The 19758-nt window shown below is 53.7% G+C and overlaps 8 protein-coding genes across 8 annotated transcripts; 5 read left to right on the forward strand and 3 right to left on the reverse strand.

Moving 5' to 3' along the window:
- Nucleotides 1-819: 819 nt before the first annotated feature.
- On the forward strand, nt 820-2299 carry JN550_006920 (uncharacterized protein; the record flags this gene model as incomplete). The annotated part of the gene is made up of 2 exons (XM_049318712.1): nt 820-860; nt 952-2299. 2 exons carry the CDS (start codon nt 820-822, stop codon nt 2297-2299), a joined length of 1389 nt encoding a protein of 462 aa, XP_049171155.1.
- Nucleotides 2300-2989: 690 nt separating this feature from the next.
- On the forward strand, nt 2990-3708 carry JN550_006921 (uncharacterized protein; the record flags this gene model as incomplete). The annotated part of the gene is made up of 2 exons (XM_049318713.1): nt 2990-3121; nt 3286-3708. 2 exons carry the CDS (start codon nt 2990-2992, stop codon nt 3706-3708), a joined length of 555 nt encoding a protein of 184 aa, XP_049171156.1.
- Nucleotides 3709-4007: 299 nt separating this feature from the next.
- On the reverse strand, nt 4008-5252 carry JN550_006922 (uncharacterized protein; the record flags this gene model as incomplete). The annotated part of the gene is made up of 2 exons (XM_049318714.1): nt 4008-4588; nt 4718-5252. 2 exons carry the CDS (start codon nt 5250-5252, stop codon nt 4008-4010), a joined length of 1116 nt encoding a protein of 371 aa, XP_049171157.1.
- A 765-nt stretch (nt 5253-6017) lies between these two features.
- JN550_006923 (uncharacterized protein) lies at nt 6018-7453 on the forward strand (the record flags this gene model as incomplete). Its single annotated transcript, XM_049318715.1, has 2 exons — nt 6018-6887; nt 6968-7453. 2 exons carry the CDS (start codon nt 6018-6020, stop codon nt 7451-7453), a joined length of 1356 nt encoding a protein of 451 aa, XP_049171158.1.
- Nucleotides 7454-8390: 937 nt separating this feature from the next.
- On the forward strand, nt 8391-10796 carry JN550_006924 (uncharacterized protein; the record flags this gene model as incomplete). Its single annotated transcript, XM_049318716.1, has 2 exons — nt 8391-8449; nt 8570-10796. The coding sequence occupies 2 exons, from the start codon at nt 8391-8393 to the stop codon at nt 10794-10796; spliced, it is 2286 nt and encodes a 761-aa protein (XP_049171159.1).
- Nucleotides 10797-11863: 1067 nt separating this feature from the next.
- On the reverse strand, nt 11864-12880 carry JN550_006925 (uncharacterized protein; the record flags this gene model as incomplete). Its single annotated transcript, XM_049318718.1, has 3 exons — nt 11864-12052; nt 12192-12323; nt 12773-12880. The coding sequence occupies 3 exons, from the start codon at nt 12878-12880 to the stop codon at nt 11864-11866; spliced, it is 429 nt and encodes a 142-aa protein (XP_049171160.1).
- Nucleotides 12881-15251: 2371 nt separating this feature from the next.
- On the reverse strand, nt 15252-16886 carry JN550_006926 (uncharacterized protein; the record flags this gene model as incomplete). The annotated part of the gene is made up of 1 exon (XM_049318719.1): nt 15252-16886. The coding sequence occupies one exon, from the start codon at nt 16884-16886 to the stop codon at nt 15252-15254; it is 1635 nt and encodes a 544-aa protein (XP_049171161.1).
- Nucleotides 16887-18218: 1332 nt separating this feature from the next.
- On the forward strand, nt 18219-18920 carry JN550_006927 (uncharacterized protein; the record flags this gene model as incomplete). The annotated part of the gene is made up of 1 exon (XM_049318720.1): nt 18219-18920. One exon carries the CDS (start codon nt 18219-18221, stop codon nt 18918-18920), a length of 702 nt encoding a protein of 233 aa, XP_049171162.1.
- Nucleotides 18921-19758: the final 838 nt, after the last annotated feature.

Genomic DNA, 19758 nt, shown 5'->3' on the forward strand with positions numbered 1-19758 from the left:
CTTACGATCACTGATATACCCTCTTGGATTACTCGAGGAAGCAGATTATACCCACGTGTGGCGTTCTGGTCTGGTTTGGCGCTTTCTTGATTTGCATTTGGAGTGGCAGTGGGCCGGAGACAGGCAAGTGCTCCCGACAGTCAGCATGATCTACAACTGGCATTGAGCCATTGTTTTCTCATCACTCGCTTTGGAAGCATTTCTTTTGAAGCTCGAACTCGACATCTCAAAGGGGTCTGTGGGCCATCTACATTGTTACCGAAGGAACTTCTTGTATGTAATACACGGCGCACTATTGATATGGGATCCATTGCACGCCATCACGCCGTTCACTAAGAACTTACTAGCTGAATACCTCAAGAAGATAAGGCTACTCGATCGACTCCACACTCATATTATTCACTGTAGAAGCCTTGTGTACCTACATATCTGTACTGCTGGTTAGGCCGCCGAAAATTGTATCTATTACCGTCCGCATCTTGATCTTGCTAAGGTCTCTGAGCCGATAGTCAGCAATACTCAATCCTGGGTGAGGTCGAACTTGGCTATGATGTAACACTCGTGGACACAACGGTTGGCAACCCACTTGCAGGGATTGGCATGGGGAAATATATGCTTTCAACAGGACCCCGAGGATGAGTTCCCACTATACCCCGCAAGCTAGTTAAGAGCAATGCCGGTGGCCGGCACTCCCATTCCTTCGTGATTTATGTTGGAGGCACGAGGTGCCCACTCGGAGGGTATATCGTATCCTTTCTCTTATTTCAACAGCCCTGCGCGACAATCGCGATGACTCGATAAAATACAAGCACGCCCGTCATGCGTTCTACGAACTTTGCTATATCATTGGCATTCGCATCGTGTTCTTTTACACAGGACGTGCCACTCGCCCTAGTGCAGAATAACACCTTCAACGCGACGCACGGAATTTGAAAATTCCCAAACAGCCAGATCACGTATAGCAGAAGCCAATCTATCGACAGGATCCTCTGAAGCTGTCCTGGCGGCTCTAGACTTTGAGCGCTCGAACTGGGCTGGGACTTCTGTGCGCCTCGACCCTTTTTACACGGACCTACCCGCAAATTGGACAGATGCACCTGCAGGATCGGCCATCAAGATTGAACAGCGCACCAATACGTCTCTGTACACGATTGCCCCGACCCTTGCAATATCCAGGCTCGTTTACACCACGAAGAACCTCAATGGAACAACGATACCTGCCTCAGCTTACGTCCTGTGGCCTTGGGCACCACGTCGGTTTGATTTGGCTCACAACTCTGGCGCCGGTGGCCTCCCCGTGATCGCCTGGGCTCATGGCACATCGGGGTGGTCTGGCGAGTGCGGCCCTAGCCATGTCCGCAGTCTGTGGTATCAATTCATGATTTTCACCGCGGCGACGCAAGGCTACGTGGTTGTGGCACCTGATTTTGCAGGATTGGGCTTAGACCATAACAGCGCAGGCAATTTGATACCGCACCAGTATTTGTCAAGCGAAGCGCATGGGAATGACTTGCTGTATGCTGTCCAAGCAGCAAAGCAGGCTTGGCCCGCGCTTGGAAGCCAGTACGTCGTAATGGGCCACTCGCAAGGCGGAGGTGCTGCTTGGGGTGCTGCTAGGGTTCTCGCGGGAAACGGATCTGACGTTGATGAGCTTAGAAAGGGCTACTTAGGGAGCATAGCTGGTTCACCTTGGACATCTTTTGGTACATCCCTGAAGTTTCAGCAGTCGGTCTCAGGTCTCAACTCGATAGTCGCTCGAATTGCCACCGGGGTGGCTTCCATATTCCCGTCCTTTTCTTACAGCGATTGGCTTACAGAAAAGGGGGTGCGGGCTGTAGAGCTGATGCAAGACCTGCAAGGCTGCCAATCGGTAGCGCTTGAGTTGTTGTCGACTTCCGACCTGGTACGGGAAGGCTGGAACCAGACGTGGTACGTTGACGCGTTCGACAATTTGACGACCAATATTGGCAAGCCAGTTGCTGGTCCACTCCTCGTCTTACAGGGGAATGCCGACTCATCTGTCAATGCGACCGGCACGTCTGCGGCAGTCAACACTACCTGCGATGTAGTGCCAGACGCTCAGATCGAGTACGTTGAATTTGAAGGGGTGAGCCACACGCCGGTGATGTTCGCCGGTCAGCAGGTGTGGTTGAATTGGATTGCTGATAGGTTCGAAGGAAAAGAGGCACCGAAAGGCTGTCAAAGAAGGAGTTATCAGCCGCTTCTTAATATCCCAAGCTACCAGAAAGATCGCAACTGGTTTCTCGAATGGAACCAGTACCCTTACGGAGTTGCCTGATAGCCAACCGCTTGAGTCGTTGTGGGGGATGTTAGTAGGACGGAGCCAAGCTAGTTGACCGGGGTAGAAGTTCAACAACTAACGTATGGCTTAATTGGATCTGATACTCAGTCAGGTCAATAGGAATAGCAGCAGCTTGAGTGACAATGCATTGTGTGTCTCCCCCCTCATAGTGTATTCCGGCTCTAACGTGTTTCTGAAGCCGGCGTCACCACGTACTACCAAACAGGGTTAGTCTACTGTGTCGCGCACTATCAGTCGCGGCTAACTCGCCGTGCCCTACGCGTGTGTCGGAGTGATAACTCGAACTTGCGGCAGATTGATCCCAATGAGTGAACTGCGCAATACATACTCTTATCTATACGGTTAACGGGAGACTGTGAAGCAGTGATGAACGGCATGTACCACTGGGTGGTGAAAGGCGTCTACTGGATGTGCCCTCGGTGCGCTAAACATGCGCTATCTAGCCGGGATCAGCAACCTCGGCAAGTCGCAATTACTTGCCCATCCGTCCTCAGTAGCCCCAGCTGCAATCTCACCTTTGGCCAACTGTACAACTGTAGAGCAACAGAAAGTGGCCGGGTGTGATTTGTGACAGCATTGGCCACATCGACAACTGTGTCTGTTTTGATCTTCGGCTTACCACCACAGCCGGCGGTTCTCATACGGCAAGCCAAGTGAGCAGCGGCAATGGCACCGGCCGAATCTGATCAAGAGTCTACCACGGACACGATGAAAGACCTCATGAGCGCTGAAGGCATCGATAGAGTTCAACAGTACATGGACTGGAGCCGCGAGCGAGCGAAACACGAGGATAACCAAGTAGGTCACCCGCTTTTCATGCCAATTTATCGCTCCATTCTCCCGCCAGACGATCGCGTCCAGCAACTGCCCAGAGTGATCCAGGAGCCAGAGACCGACCCTCCAAGCCTCTGAGACGCCTACCAGTGTCCCTATCCATGAAAAATTGCTAACACGGATCTCAGGACTGGATGACGCATATCATGCCGTATTTGACGGTTCGTGCGCATTCTACATCATTGCCACACCCTTACATCGACTTCCGGTTCACAGTGGAACCAGTTCACGCCAATCAAATGGCTAATCTGCACGGAGGCTGTACTGCTAGCATATTTGACATCTGCACCACTCTACCGCTTTATCTCATCGCGAAGCCGGGTTTCTGGATGTATCTCGGTGTCAGCCGGACACTCAATTGTACTTATCTTCGACCTATCCCGGTCGGATCTACGATCGAGATCCACTGTGAGGTCTTGTCCGTCGGCAAAAGAATGTCTGTCATCAAGGGTGAGATGAGGGCCGTTGGCGAAGATGGAAAGCCGGGAGCGCTACTTGCTGTGTGCGAGCATGGTAAAGTGAGTACAGATCCACCGGTTGAGAAGTTATAGGATCTGGTCAGCAGGAACTCTGTTCCCCGGTCCACACTGCGTAGGACGGTGCTCTTTGGTCAGGCGTAGATCGTTTGATCAGTCGGAATGACATTGCGTTCGATCTTCACCATGGCTAATTTTCTCCTTGGTCGGTACCACGTCGATGCGTTGAAAGAAGCACGATGCCTGGTATATCAAAGAAATCAATCTAGAGAGCTAGATATAGAATGTCGTTCGCCCAGTCACAAAAGTGCGGAAGGTCACCAAGTCAATATGGTCTTTCCTTCATTCGCCTGCTGGCTCCTCCAGCAAGAATGCTAGCAGCTGCAATGCCCGCCCAAGTAGCTCTTACCCACATTTAACACCCGTGTTGCATTTTTACCCATTACTTTCCTGTATACATCACTATCCTTCCCGAATCCCTCATGAACGGCCTTCTCGTTACTCCACATCGAAGGCCACATCTCGTCACCTCCTGAGGGCCCCGTAGGCGGGGGAAAGAAGGGGTGGTCCGTGCCGAACATGACTCTATCTGCACCTCCTGCCTCGATGGCCATCTTCAAAGGAATCTGATCGTACACGATGCCATCCATGAATACATTCTTTCGTAGAATATCCCAGACCGACTCCCGGGCCGGTGACGATTTCCCTCGCGAGATCCAGAGGCGGTCATGATCTATGGCGTTATCAATCCTCCCTGCCAAGAACGGCAGCGTACCACAGGCGTGGCTGACAATGAGTTGAAGCTCGGGTACCTCTTTGAACGTGCCGGAAAGGATCAACCTGGTAACTGCAATGGTTGTCTCTAGTGGAAATCCCATGCTTACCGGCAGGATCTGGCCATACTCCTTGGCTCTAGGGCCCCATACCGATTCAGGGAGGCCATAATTCGGGTGCACTGTAGTATTGTAGTTAGTCATCTGAAGGAGCCTGTCTACTTTACAGGCCTTGGATCCCCCAGCCGTACAGCAATGTACAGAATTTGAAATTGAATGCGGCAACGGGAGCTGATCTCGTCGCTACTCACAGAAAACCGGATACTTTGCATCTGCCAGTGCGCGGTACACGGGAATGAGGACAGGATCGTCGAGTCCGTTTCCTATCCCACTACAACCCATCACAATACCACGACAATAGTCAAGCTCGTTCAGTCGATGCACTTCGGCAATGATGACATCCCGATTAGCACCAAGGGGCAACGTAGCGAAAAAGAACAATCGCCCCTGGCTCTTCGCACATAGCTGGTTGAACTGGTCGTTAACATCCTTGGCCACGTCCGCGGCTGTATCGTCCTTCAAGAAGTCAAGCCATGGATTGCCAATCGACAATACGGAGACATCAATGCCGTGTGCATCCATAAACGCGATCTTAGTCCTGACGTCATGCAAGATCGGGAGGATAGGCTTCCCAGCACCAGCCGCGGATGCCCGATTCACCAACTTGTTGTCCTTGACGTAGGGGATCTCTGTTCGAGATTTGAGTAAGTCGAGGTAAAAAGTTGGATACAGATGGGAGTGCACATCCACCACGAGTGGGTCGCCTTTCTTGCACCTTTGCGACATTGCTCAAACACCAGGTCCACGTATGGGGTGTTTCTTGAGATGGCCTGCGGTAAAAAAGGCTAAGCGATGACGAAATTGACTGAATGGATCCCATTCAAATCAATTCAAGAAACAACTGTATATGCATAACAGTCGACCGTTTGTACTTGGCTGGTCATCATGGACAACTAGTGGTCTCGTCCTAAGTGTAGTATTATAGTGTGCGCCATTCGGGCTGGTGGCAACTGGCAAAGCCGTTCGGGACCAGTCTTCCGACGGCTGTACTGGCGACAACCAGTTGAGATGGGACTCTTCCGCATGCTGGATCCCGCTGATAGGAAAATCATAACACACTGCGGGGTGTTTGCCCCATCCTACATACAGTGCAGACTGAGAAACTAACTCGCGACATCAAGGCCATGGGTGCTGCCGGGCCACAGCGGTGGTATTCCGGTCCAGGTAGGCGGTCCATAGTCCTCGTGCAGATAGATCCGCCACCTTTATTGGCTGTTTGGCTGCAAGTCAGCGGCAGTGCCCGTCCGACATTCTGTGTCCACTCTCCAGGGTTGGTATATTACTGTAGTCGAGTAAATTTTTATGTGGCGTGAGCCTCATCCAGGCCCTCTCCTTATTTGTGCAAGTTAGAAATCCCCAGCCAGGCTTCGTGAAGAAAGAGTGGCCGAAGTTTGAACTCCAGATCAAGGGACATGATCTGTATACGCCTATGTTTTATCATAGTCGCTCGCTACCGTCTGCTTTTACTTCAAGATCGGATCCTGTTCGGACATGGCTGGCTTGCGGCCTTCATTTGATGTTGCCATAATCGGCGCTGGCATTGGTGGCTTGGCACTCGCGATTGGACTACTACGCCAAGGCGTTTCTTTCACACTCTACGAGGCTGCACCATGTTTCAGCTCAGTGGGAGCCGGGGTGGGGCTTGGACCAAATGCTATTCGTGCGATGGAATTGATCCAGCCGGGGTTTCATGAACTATACAAGCGTATCTCAAGTGGCAATATTACGCCGGGCAAAGACCATGTCATGATGGATGCCATGCTCGTGGAGGATGGCCTGGGAGAAAGACGCGGCATGAGACCAATGCCGTACGGAGCACCTTGTTATGATCGGACCAGCGCGCACAGAAAGGATCTCCTCGATATCCTGACAAGTTGGATCCCCGGGAAGAACGTTCGCTTCAACAAGCGGGTGAAGAGGCTATCTCAGAACGAGAAAGGGGCCGTTATTGAATTTGAAGACGGCAACATCGTGGCAGCATCTTGTGTCATTGGCTCGGATGGCATAAAAGGGGCGTCTCGCGGCGCTGTCCTGGGGGACAGATGGCCAGAGTACGTACAAGCCAGATATACTGGTAAATACGTGTATCGATCTATAATACCGATGGAAGAGGCGATGAAGATTCTTGGGAAGGATGTGGATGGGAACGAGATCGCTGGGGATGCTAAGATGTTCATGGGCGACCGATGCATCATTGCGACTTTTCCCATCTCAAAAGGCACTCAGTCCAACATGGTCTGCTTCAGACCAGACGACCAGCCATGGTCACATCCAGAATGGACGAGAGAAGTATCCAAACATACCATGATGCAAGATATTAGGAAACTGGGTGTCGACGAGCGTCTCGTGACGCTTCTCAATGTAAGTTGCTCCAGAAGCCATGCTTTTGACTCAGGTATACTTTGTTCCAACCTTGCAAAGATGCTGACATTGCATACCAGTGGGCTAACCCCCTTCAATGGGCCCTGTTTCATCACATAATCACTCCAACCTACTACAACCACCGTATCTGCCTGCTTGGCGACTCGGCGCATGCTATGCTTCCCCATCAAGCAGCTGGAGCTGGCCAATGTATCGAAGATGCCCTAGTTCTGTGCCGGCTGTTGGGTCTGGTGAAGGATCCCAGCCAGATAGAGAAAGCATTCGAAGTGTATGATGGGATTCGTCGGCCCCGAGCTCAGAAAGTCGTCAAGACTAGCCAGGAGGCGGGTGACCTCTGTGCGTTCCAAGTTCCAGGGGTTGGCTCCGACATGGACAAGATAGTGGCCAACCAAGCCGAAAGGTACCTCTGGATATGGCTACACAACCTAGAGGAGGACGTAGACAGGGCCGAGTCCGAGTTCAACGCACTCTCAGAAGAGGCTCGCTCAGCAGCACAGCCGACTCTGGTGGGCATCAAGACTGCTTCGGCTGCCCTTGTTGCATGAATTACGGCATGGTCAAGACTTTCTCATTGACAATCTTGACATATTTCGGGCACGATAGCTTATTGCAAATCGGAAGGCGGACGACTCTGTACTGATTCACTTATGGGCTAGTGTAAGCAGGAGCTCTATACAAGTGTCCTGATGAAACAGCGACAGCCTTGGGGCTTGGGAGAGAGCCTTGATGTCTTTGAGGCACTTGTCACTGAGGGACATGCACCGACATGACTCGTACCACTCGATTTGGCTCCGCCGACAGTCTGGTAGCGAGGGTGACTAGGCCTGCCAAGCCGGCAGACGGCCGAAATCTGGGGTAGAGAACCCCTAATCGTTCGTGAGACTAAATACTTAGTACCCAGGTAGTCAGACATTGGACACATCCAATGGATGTTTGCACTGACGGGATTGAGTGATGTCGACCGAGCAGAGCACGTATGGCGGCATCCCAACGTGCGAAGTTGTCCTTTTTTACTTGAAAACCAGTTAGCATCACTTGTCAGGCGCGTGGTCTGATAACTTGATGACTTGACTAGCGGTGGTAAGACGGGAGGCCGTGGCCGGCCCTATTTCATTACCCGGAGTCACGAAGGCTCGGCGATTACCATCGCGGTGCTCCGTATGCTCGGCGGGAGACTTCTCACAGCCCATTCGTCAGGCACAGATCGATCGACGCTTGCGGGGTTGAAGGGACAATGAATAGTAGACCCGCTAGCCATGAAACTTCGGAAGCCGGCAGCCGCAAGCGTCGACCAGCCGCCTGGAGTGAGCCGAGCAGACCGGGACTTTCACGATGGCAAGCTCTCTCTTTTCACGACGCAGCCTGCGCAACGTTGGCCACCCTCTCTAACCGACTCTCCACTTATCGCTTACCCAATATCCGAAACTTGTGCCGCGTGGACGTTGCTTTGGCCGCGCGCGGGTTCGCCAATGACACCTCGCGATGCCGAGTCGCCGCGTACCGCCTGAGAGGCGCAAGCGCACCGAGATCAGTTGTGACAAGTAAGCTGACTGGTGAAGCCCCGATTTCCTTGGCCAATCTTCTTGGGAGGGGGATGATAAGCCCTGGTCTCTGTACTGTCGGTCGTGCGAGCACTGCATACTGACATTGCTTCTTCCTAGGTGCAAGTCAAGGAAGCAAAAATGTCACAGACCACCAGAGACGCCGGAGGGTTTGGAACATGCGCCGTGCCGGTACTGCCAATCACATGGCTTCGAGTGTGTCACTACGCAACTGCGGAAGAAGCGCATGTTCACGTCTGTGGAAGGCTTGGGGACGCGGCTCAGCCTCCTCGAAAGCCTCGTCAAGGGTCTTGTACCCGAGGTGGACACGAATGACCTGGACGGCATGCGGGCTTTGGGGAACTCGCTGGGGATCCCGCTGCCGCCGCCCGAGGCGTCGCCAGTGATGATTGACCCCGAGGAGAGCGTCGAGCAAGCGACCCGCGCCCAGCAGGAGGAGATTCCGGTGCTGCGCGACCAGCAGGGCCAGACCCAGTACATAGGGCCGGCGAGCAGCTATGTGCTCCAGATACGGATCAGATCGCTCTTCAATGGTGGGCAACCACAGAACCAAGGCCAATTCTTCCTGTTTGGCAGCAATCCCACCGAAAAGGCCTGGGTCAGCGAGGTCACCGATCTGGGAAGAGAGATGAGCGCAGGCCGGAGTCCGCATACGAATATCTCCGGGGCGTCGCCGGCGGGCGTCGACAGCGCAAACCCGCTGGGTCCATCGCCGGCCCCTACCATGCATGATGTGGTTGACGGCGTAGTGCCAGATACCCTGGTTGCGGCGTACTTTGACCGCATACATGCCGATTTCCCGGTGCTTCACGAGGCGTCCTTCCGAGAAGAGTACGAGCGTTGCAGCCTGGACCCGGCGTTGCTGACGACGGAAGCCGACCCGACCTGGATATGCAGCCTCTTGTGCGTCCTTATACTGGCACGACGAACAGCATCCGTAGATGCATTGTCGCTCAAGCAGGGACAGGACGCTGAGGATCGTTGGTGGCGAAAGGTCCAGGCCCTCCTTCCGAGCGTCATCTTCACGTCTAGCGTCTCTGCGGTGCAGGCCTTGCTTCTTGCCGCACTCCACCTGAACAACACCAACCACAGAGATTCAAGCTGGACGCTGACGGGGACTGCGGTCCGCATCGCGATTGCCATAGGCTTGCATCGAGAGGCCAAGGCCCCCTTACATACACCTTTGGCTCGCGAGCTACGGAAACGCGTGTGGTGGACCCTGTATCAGTTCGAGCTCATGCAAGCTGCGTCTCTGGACCGCCCGAGCGCCATCGACGATGCCGCGTGCTCTGCGGGGACTCCCCGTCAAGCAATCCTTGATATGGGCTCATCCGACAGCATGGCTTACTCGAACCGCCTGCTGGTCTTGTTATCAGAGGCTTGCCGAGTTGTGCGGACCATCAACAACACAAGCGATGTAGGCGAAGAGCCATACAGCGGACCGCTTTCCCCTGCCGCCGGCCTTGTGCGGGACTTGCGACGCTGGAAAGAGAGCCTGCCTCGGCATCTCTGCCTGGAAGCTGTAAGCGGCCAACAGCCGTCCTCACAGAGAGCGATTATTCTACTCCATGTGCAGTACCACCATGTGCTCTGTGTGCTCTCACGGACGGCACTCATCGGCCTCGCCGGCCGCCTATTCGCCAACGACCAACCCGCGCCGCAGCCGGCGCAAAGCGACTCGAAGACCCTCTCCGACATATGCGCTGAAGCTGCGCAAGATTCCATCCGCCTGCTGCTGAGACTAGACAGCATCGGCGGGTTCGACTCGGTGACGTGGTGGGACTTCTACTTTTTCTATGCCGCTGCGCTGGTCCTGGTTCTCAGCATCATCTGTGAAGCCAAGCAGCTGGGCCTCAATCCCGCATATCGATCTCGCTGGCTGGATACATCGCGGTTGCTACTGGCGGCGTCTGCTGAGTTGTCTGCCCGCGTCCAGCAGAACCCTCTGGTTCCGGGCACCACGCGACGATATGCCATCGTCATCGAGGATCTCAACAACAAGAGCCGCAACTTTACGGGCGGGAACCATGATGCCCCCGTACCGGCCAAGCAGGAGCCCGAAGCGCCCACCGCGAGCGCTTACCCAACTCTCGAAAGCGCTCAGCCAGTCAACATGGAGCCTAGCCAGGTCATGCCCGATGCTCCACAGGTGCTTCCGCAGCAGGGGATATACATGTCGCAGGGGCCGGCCGGGGTTCAGTTCTCGCCGGACTTCTCCGGAAACTTCGGCTTCCCGGATTCATCGTGGGGTTGGAGAGAGGGCCAGTGGAACGATATTGCTGCCATGCTGCTAGGCAACGAGTATGGGGCAGCCCACCCGCAATGAAAGAACAATTCATCTTCGATTGGGATCTGTCAAGCTAAGGAAAAGGTGAAGGTGTTATCGAGACCTAGGCAACACGTATAAAAGGCAACGGGCAATGGATAACGAACTATGATACCCCAAAAATACATAAAAAAGTCATGGGATACAAGCTACCGCCTGATGAAACATGACATATTGCAGGTCTCGCCAGCAGTAGGCACCCAAGTGTACTGCATGTCAAATGTGCGGCCGTAGTGGCAATCGACGGCTCCTCCACGGCCAAACCCTGACGTGTGCTCCATCACAAATCAAACTGATGGATCCGTCGACGGTGGCCATGTATTACAACGAGGTTGTGATCGAAGCGGGTGCTGACTGTGAAGACATACACCAGGATTGCATCAGGGATTGCGGAAACACGGTGTCCGACAGAGGTATCTATATACTGCACTGAGTGAGATAAAACGCTGTTGTCTGTGTGGGGCCGCCAGACGTGGAGGAACCACTTCCCTTGGTTCTCAACCTCTCAACCTATGGAGTGCAACACACTCTTGCCCAGGTATAAGTAGCTCGGTTCAGAAATTATGAAATAAGATTGTATGCCCTATGAAACAATGAACGCACAAGCCTCAGGCTCGCCCGTTGAGGTGACGCATATCTCATCTTGCAGGACAGAGGTTCGTGAGGTACAATGAGGGTCCACTGACCTCGGATTGCCAGGCCTGTGGCCATAAGTCTTCTGTGGAAGTTGCAGATCCGCATGACATGCTCATCAAGAACCAAGCAGAGAAGCGAGACCTCATGTTATACACCCATGTCTACTATATGACATGCAAGAATTTCATACGCACTGCCCCGCCGGCAGGAAGTAGAGACCAACAACCAATCCCCTGCGGCTCTCGAATAGACCAGCCCATACTGTGCAGTGGCCGTGGCCGTAGCCTCAGGCCAGCACCAACCCGGCGTGTGTATCCCCTTCACTCCGGAGGCACAAGAAATCCAGTCCCTCAATACCAATGACCCAACTGAGACGATAGACAAAAGCTGACGGAGAAGAAAAGCAAGGCAACTCAGGGAGTCAACCCCGCTCATGCCTCGACGGCCTTGTTCTTCTTCTTCTGCTCGACCTTCAGAAGAAGGGCGCGGTTGATGTGCGGCAACACACCGCCGTAGGCGATGGTGGCACGGATCAAGGTGTCCAACTCCTCATCACCTCGGATGGCGAGCTGCAGGTGGCGCGGAGTGATACGCTTGACCTTGAGATCCTTGGCAGCGTTCTGGACCACGGTTAGCACGCGATATTGCGTGGCGGGCAAGATGCGAGGGGATTGTAGGGGTCACGTGGCCTGCGCATCGCCGACAACAGCGCGTGTGGCGACATGGGCGGGCAGTGGGAAATGGACGGTGGTGACTCACTCCTGCCAGCTCAAGGACTTCGGCAGTCAGGTACTCGAGAACTGCGGTGACATAGACGGCAGCCTTGGCACCCACGCGCATCTTGTTCTGGGTGTTCTGCTTCAAGAAACGCTTGACACGGCCGCAGGGGAACTAGACAGACTGCATGTCAGAGAGTGATTCCAGTGGTGAACCCGGAACGAGGACGAAGGAAATGCAGATGTGGCGGTGCTGCGACCGGCTCGGCCGACCATGAGGCGCGTTGCGACAGATGGTCGCGATCAAGGGACGGCTTTGGGCGTATTCCATCGAGAGGGCAGGCACTGGTCTCCTGGTCGCAACGCGCTCCGAGGTGGGCCGTGGAAACGCGCAGCGATGAGGGACAGGATAAAGCGGGAGTGGGCGCGGGCGCCTCGTGCCGTCGCAATAGGGATTGGTGGACATGTGCACGCGTCGTCGTGCATCGTGATACGTATCGGCGACGGTGGGGTTCGGGCCCGTGTCTAGTGGTCGCGGAGCGCTGATGATGTCGAAATGACGGGCGCGAGGGTGCCGAACCACGAGCAACGCCGGGATGCATCACGAGGGCAGCAGCTGCTTACCTGAAGACCAGCGCGGGCGGAGTGGCTCTGCTGCTTCTTGGGGCCCTCGACCGAAGTCTTCCCCCCGGAGCTCTTGCCGCCAGCTGATTTGCCTTTTCCACCGGCCATTGTTTATATGGATGCGCGCAAGGTCGAAAGTGGTGATGCGGTGATAAGCTGCGGCGGTGCACGACGAGATGCGATGTTCGAAATGGAATGCGACGCGTTTTGGAGTGGGCGGAAGGATGCGTGGAAGTTGTTTGTTGACGTTTTTTTTTTCCTGGTCTGTCCGGCTGGGCAAGGCTTTCGTCGATGGGATGGATGGTCGAGGTGAGAAAATCGAATGGCGGCGCAAAACGGCTGCCCAGGTGTGCTGCACCCAAGGAAACGCCTGGTGATTGGGCTGCTGTGTTTTGGGGGGGACGAGGGCGACCGAGAGCGCCGTCCAGGCTTTCGGCGGGGGGGTCCACGGGTGGTAACCTGCTGTTAACTCGACTCGACAGCTTTGCTTCCCTTCCCTCCCCTCAAGGCGTTCTGGCGTTCGCAGGTCGGTCCTCGGGCTAGCTGTAGCTGGAGGTAACTTAGTGGGGAGCAGGGGCACTCAAGGCCACAGACAGGCGACGCAGCCCAGTCCGCCACGCGAAGGCACCAACCCGCCAGCCATGATTGCCTTCCAAGGTTCTCCCAGCTGCTCGAGCTTCGCGCTCCATGACCCGTCCGAAGTGCTCCAGGGACTAATGAGATAGCCACGCAGGGAGGGGGTCATTGGGTGCCCAAGTTTCCTGGCGCGCGCCTGCTGCCTTCCACAAGGCGCCAGCTGGCTACCTAAGTTAGATAGATACCCAGCCAAACCAGCCCTGCCAGCCTGTGGTGGCTCTGCGCCCGCGCTGCAGGCGGCCAAGCGGCCATACAGACAAGGTGATGGTGAGAGCAGGCTGGGGTGGTCGGGAGAACTACGGCGGGCCGGGCGGACCCAGCGCGCAGTTCGAGGAGGAGCGCAGGGCTCGGGGACGAGACAGTATGAGAAGGCCTCACTGGAGGCATAGGGGCCTCAAAGGCGCTCGTAGGGGCCAGGAATCCATCTGCAGGCTCGAGAGAATGCTCTCCTCGGGCTTTCCTGCGGATGCAAGCAAGGAGAGAGAGGGTATACTGACCTGTCTTGACTTACCCAGAGGACGCCAATGGCCATGGCAGCGGCAGCTAACGGCCTGTTGCAGCGCACATGTTGCACTCTGGCCGTTTCCCGGCCCGGCAAGCGGCTTCCCAAGGCACGGAGATGGAATCCCATCTGCCTACAGGAGCGTGTAAGCCGTTTTGTGGAAGTTATGCGGACATCGGACTGTAGTCTGCTGGCCAGCTTTGAGGCTCTCCACGGGACGCTCGTAGTCATCTGGACACCCAAGGATGGAAGCTCGGCTCCCGAGATGTGGCTGTGGGTACCTAACCCCCGTTCCTTTCCCCGTCTACGCCACGCCGCCTGCGCCACCTCCTGGACCCCTGTCTGCTGTGATGCATCGGCAGGCGGTCAGTGAAGACTTTCCTGTGGGACATACATACGACAACGCCCGGGGCAGGGGGCCGGTGTAGATAAAATTATTCTCTGCTTTGTATCTTTCAAAGGTGCTCTTCCAGATCTCTGTTATCGTGTTCTACTGAGACCTCAGGTGAAAGGATGAGACTCTTGGATACAGAAAGTCTGCATGTACGCCTCTTCACCGGCGAACCACCGCCTAATTATGTCATTCTTCCGCACACATGGGCTGAAGAGGAGATCCTGTTCCAACATTTGGAATGCAACAATGAGAGAGACCCTCTCTATAGGCCTGCAATTGCCTTATGAAGTATTAAGGGTCTGGGCGAAGGCTTCTCGTTCAAACGTTCGAACGTTGGATTGGACTCTATAAGATCTCCCCAAACCATTATGAGACTCTGATTGTCGTCAGGAAAGGCTCCTGTCCGCGCTTCAGCCATTGAGAAATCGGATCATGTCCCGACGCCTCACTGCTCCTGCCGGATAAGCCTCATTAGAGACGCCGCACCTTTCAATACAGCGGAGGAATGCCGTGAAGTGGACTTGATGCTCGTTCTGTGCAACAAATACGATGAATCATACGAAATATGCAATATATTGTTGGTGTTCAAACTCCCAGAGCTTGCAAACTCTGTCGGAATGTACGACCCGGTTCCTCATAGGGTTACAGTGGAAGTTGCATTCAAGTCGTTCCTCGAGCTAATTGTGATTGAGATCAAGTTACATATCACAGATCTCAGTAATTCCAATTTCAAAAGTCGTGAAAGAAAACTAAAAAGGAGAGGCAAATGTGTGGTCTTTACATTACGAGGCTTGGGGTTCGACACTGAATCGCAGCATGTGTGACTAACAGTCACCATCAACCATTTGCCCACATGTTTCCCAACAGCCTATGGAGGGCCTAAGTGAAGAACAAACCTGACGGTACTCTCAGTATCTGGGTACATAGCCTGGTAAGATACAGGCAAGCTAGATCCTTTCTAGTGTCTTGGTCGCCGGGCTTTCTGTTTCACTTCGCCCGCGATCCGCCGCCCACACAGAGCTATATCCCAGTGGCATCCACTTTACCATCCCTTCGATCCGAGAGATGGCCCCATTCTCGATTTTGATCAACTGTGGTGTCATGTAGGTACCTGGAACTCGCTCCTGAACAGCTGATGCCTGCCCTGACTCTGTTGCTAAATTGTCGACCATGGCGACAGCCAGAACCCCTTTCTGCGCGTCCACAGTCAAGACCCGACGATCGCGCACGGCTGATGTTCCATTGAAGAGACCGTTCGGAGCGGCCCCATAATCCTTCATCTGGGCTGCGCAGCTAACGTTTTGTTGGATGGCAAAATTGTCGCGTCGCAAGCAGTGGGCCGAAAATGGTACGCCAGCACTGGAATGCCTCTCCAGACCATCAAAGTAAGCGGACATGAGAATACGAGCGTCCACGCTGGTGTTGTTGCTCTCGGATGAGAACGCAGCGTCAAGTGGCCCGGTCGTCTCGCCTTCCAGCCATTCAACTGGCAGAGGTGGACGCATCAGAGTCATAGTTCCTCCCCTGGAGCCAGTGGACTCAGTGCGCACGTCGATGGCCTCGATTTCAGTTATTTTCCCGTGATCGAATTTGATTCGGAGGGCGAGAACACCAGTCGTGTTATGCTCTCTGGTCACCCCCCAGTAAGCCGCCGTTTGACTTTCAGGGTCAGCAAGATATACCGCATAGTCGTCCACACCAGGCTTGGCGAAATGGCCGAGGGTCTCCCACAAGCCATCACCTAAGGCGAGGAACTGGCCGTTTTCCGCGTACCGCACACCGTTTTCCAGCGGGAGACTTACAGTGTCGTTCGACGCCAAGGCATAAAGTACCCGGTCCGTGACGCTGTTCAGGCACGAGGCGTTGCACGGATTCGTAACGCTGCTATTTGTACCTTTCCCACTCGTATCTGCGACCTTTCCCTCGGGAAACACAGATGCCATGCCATATGGAACCTCGACGAGAGTCATTTCTATCCGGTATAGTTTGTCGGCCTTGAAGCGGAATGCCTCCACGGCTGCCAGGGATCTGGGTACATCAAAGTAAGGCGGAATCGGCGAAGATGTGCCATTCACCTCTGGCAGCGAGCAAACAGTCCCGTTATGATCCAATGTCGTGAAAGCCACGACGGTCTGACGCTCCTCGTCCACGACTGAGAACCTGCGGTTGCGAATTTGGGTTACAAAACCGAGGAAACCCGTCTGAAACTGGGCTTGACATCCTAGAGATGCAAAGACGGTGTCGTTCGAATGGCCATAAGGATCGCCGCTCTTCATATTCGTGGTCTGCAGGCCATCCTCAAGACGATTACAGTCCTCGTCGAAGAATGAGTAGTCGCCCTTGGGATCATTGCGCTCCATACCAGTGTAATATTTGTTAGTCTGGGAGACCAGGTCGGCGCGCGGGATGCGCTGCACGGGAGGCACGGGGTCAAGCCAGACAGATTCGGGTTGGGTCATATTGTCATAACGTGCAGCTCCAACGGCGTCCCGTGTGATGGCGCTCTCAATCTCGCTTACGAGTCCGCTCATCTCGCGCTTGAGACGAACAACGTAGATGACTGAAACACCGTTCTCGGACATGGTCGTGATGGCTGCGACTTGGCCAGAGTCTGGATCCGAGAAGACGTGGCGGTACGTGCCCAACGAGCTGGCGAGTGGCCATATAGCCACCTGAGAAAAAGAAAGACATATAAAGTCCAGCCGAGTGGCTCAATGGCAGTTGACACTAAAATAGCGCTGCTTAAGTTGGTGTACATGTTCTATGGGGTCTACGCAGTGGCCTTATAAGAATGTCCGTTAAGAGGCGCCCGGCTAAACATTTAGAGTCTGGTAAGGAATTCAACGGCCAAGGATCTCTCTCCAACCCTTTGACCTTGGATGCTACACAACTACATCTGCCGTTTATCAGCGTACATCGGGCAGTGACGGTTAATATATACTCGAGGATCAATCTTTCAACCGCAGCTGGTGACTGTTTTATAAAAAAATTACACGGACCTGTATATATGGATACAATGTTTATACTATGGCCGTAGAAAGCAAGCGATGGGTCAGGTATCCCCACTCAAAGCAGTTGCCAAAATACTATATACTGATGAGTTTGAGGTCGCTTTTTACGAAGCACTTAATCACGACTCGATACAATAGTATTCTTCGATCATCGAAAGCTCAGCGCAACATTTGCCACTTTCAGGCAGTCACTGGGCCGCGCTCTTTGTTCTCCAAGCCACAGGGACCAGGGGCCGACAGTCGGCTGCTTTCCCAGCACTTCATAACAAAGAGAATTGAGCACCACCCGAGGCAAATGCTGCAAAAGGAGACAATGAAATCCTAAAGCCTATATGATCCCTAATCCAGGAAGATGGTTTCCGTGCAGTGCAATGTGCTTTCTTCATATCCTTGCTTCCTTCTCCAGTGCTTTTCCTCGGTTTCCTTTACACGTAGCTGCCAACGGGCACATCCACTCATTATACAACTTCAAAACGCTCTTTTCCCTATTCTTGGAATAATTCCTAGTTACCTTTCGAGTATACGGGTTTTACTCCTTGGGTTCCCTCTAAACACCTGCGCATCTGCTGCCCGGAGCTGCAGACTAACGAACAGAAACCACGCCACCAACTCATTGAGGAGATGCCGTCCCTTCAATTGAATGTTTCAATACCTAGTGCTAAGGTGTCAGCCGGTCCTGGCAACCCTGGTCTGATGTCTTCCTTCGCACGGCGGCGCCTCAGAAGCCTCTTCCCTTCCTCGCCTATCGCCTCACCGATTCCTCCGCCATCCAATCCGACAGCCTGGGGTTGGAAGTGCTGCAAGTGCCATGCATTATGGAGGATATCGGTCACCCAGCGCTGCCTTCTCTGTTCACACGAACTCTGCTCAACTTACATCCCTAAAACCGCGTTGAGCGCAACAATGAAGAAGTATCGAAAACGGAGGTTCAACGGATACGGTGTCCCCATTACATGCACAACCTCCTTTGACTTTGTAGGCTGGGAGGCCTGGGGCAATTGGAGGCGGTCTGCGACTGGCACGCTGATCACGGATCATGGGCGCGATCTTAAGCTACTGGATGGGACGTATGACGACTGTCTTCATTGCGATTATCCATCTCAATGTCGGCAGAGGATGTCTCAGCTCCAGATACATACCCGTCGTGGGTTATACCGCATCGAGGAGTACCAGTTCGCATCCGACGGAGGCAAACGGTCGTCGAATAGCCCTTCCATGGCACTAAGTCGGGACGACAATCTAGTTATGAACGAGCCTACAAAGCTCGATTGTCCCCCAAACTCTATTGGGAAGCCGCGCTCGCCTGCTGTGGATGCTTCAAACATGAGCGAGGAGCAGCTGTTTGGCTACCTCGAGGAGGATGATGACATGATGCCTTTGGACTATCGCCCCACCACGAATGGGCTGAGAGTTCGTAATCATTGCGAGCAGGACTGGGAGGATTCTAGTAGCGAGTCAGGTAGCGACGACGACGAGGTATTGGTAGATTCAAACGGGAATTTCTTACAATCCCACAATAAGACCAGTGCCGACGAGGGGAGCCTGGCATCCCTGATAAAGGCGAACAATGCTTGGCTGCGGGGAGATCAGTCTTTTCATTTCTAGATGGAAAGTAAACTCCATGGCTACTGGGATGGAGGCTTTGGCAACAGGTAGTCACGTATATTGCCTAGGTAGAAATCATTTTGTTCCGTCAAATGCACGGCTGAGCGCTGGGGGTACAAATGTGGCGAATCGCAGCAAGTTTCGTCCACTGAGTCTTTCTTCATTCAGCTTCTCTTCCGAGCTATTGGAAACAGCTAATGAAGCTATCTGTAGCAACCAAGGGCTCATACATCTCGACCAAGTCTGAAGAACTCATAGGGAAGCTCTTGATCTAAATGAAAGAATCCCCTTCTATATTTGGTGATGGCCTGTGAGCGTGAACGGTCTTTGCAAACTGCATTGAACGGACGACAACGATGCAAGACTAGTTATTGGATGCCACTTGAGATTTCCAGTTGTGTTTGGACACAAACGATGTATTAAATGTTGCGATATTCAATATATGTAAAAGCCGGAGACTGTTCTGTGTAATTCCTACATAGCATTGAATGGTCAGAGCTTGGGAGATTTTAGACAGTAGCGCGCCAGTAAGGAGCAGCAAGAGGACCGAGGGTGAGTTTTTTGATTTGATTTGTTTATGGGAAATTTTTCGGAACCCCCTGCCTCCCCCTTTTTAAACTGAGGGGCGACGATTTGAAACCCAAAAGATACTTCGCCCTGAGCACTATTATCGACGACGGGCTTTCGAGTAGAGTGTTGGACCTGGAACCGGCAGGAACCGCATCAAAGGATATGGATGAGCACAATGATGGAAAGCAGAAGTTTTGATCATAACAGACCAGGCAGACGTGGACCAGCAGAAGAAATTAACGGCAATATAGCGCATGAGATGTGCAAA

Source organism: Neoarthrinium moseri (genome assembly GCF_022829205.1).
Source record: "Neoarthrinium moseri strain CBS 164.80 chromosome Unknown scaffold25_Wmoseri_CBS_16480, whole genome shotgun sequence".
In the NCBI taxonomy this organism is placed as follows: Eukaryota; Fungi; Ascomycota; class Sordariomycetes; order Amphisphaeriales; family Apiosporaceae; genus Neoarthrinium; species Neoarthrinium moseri.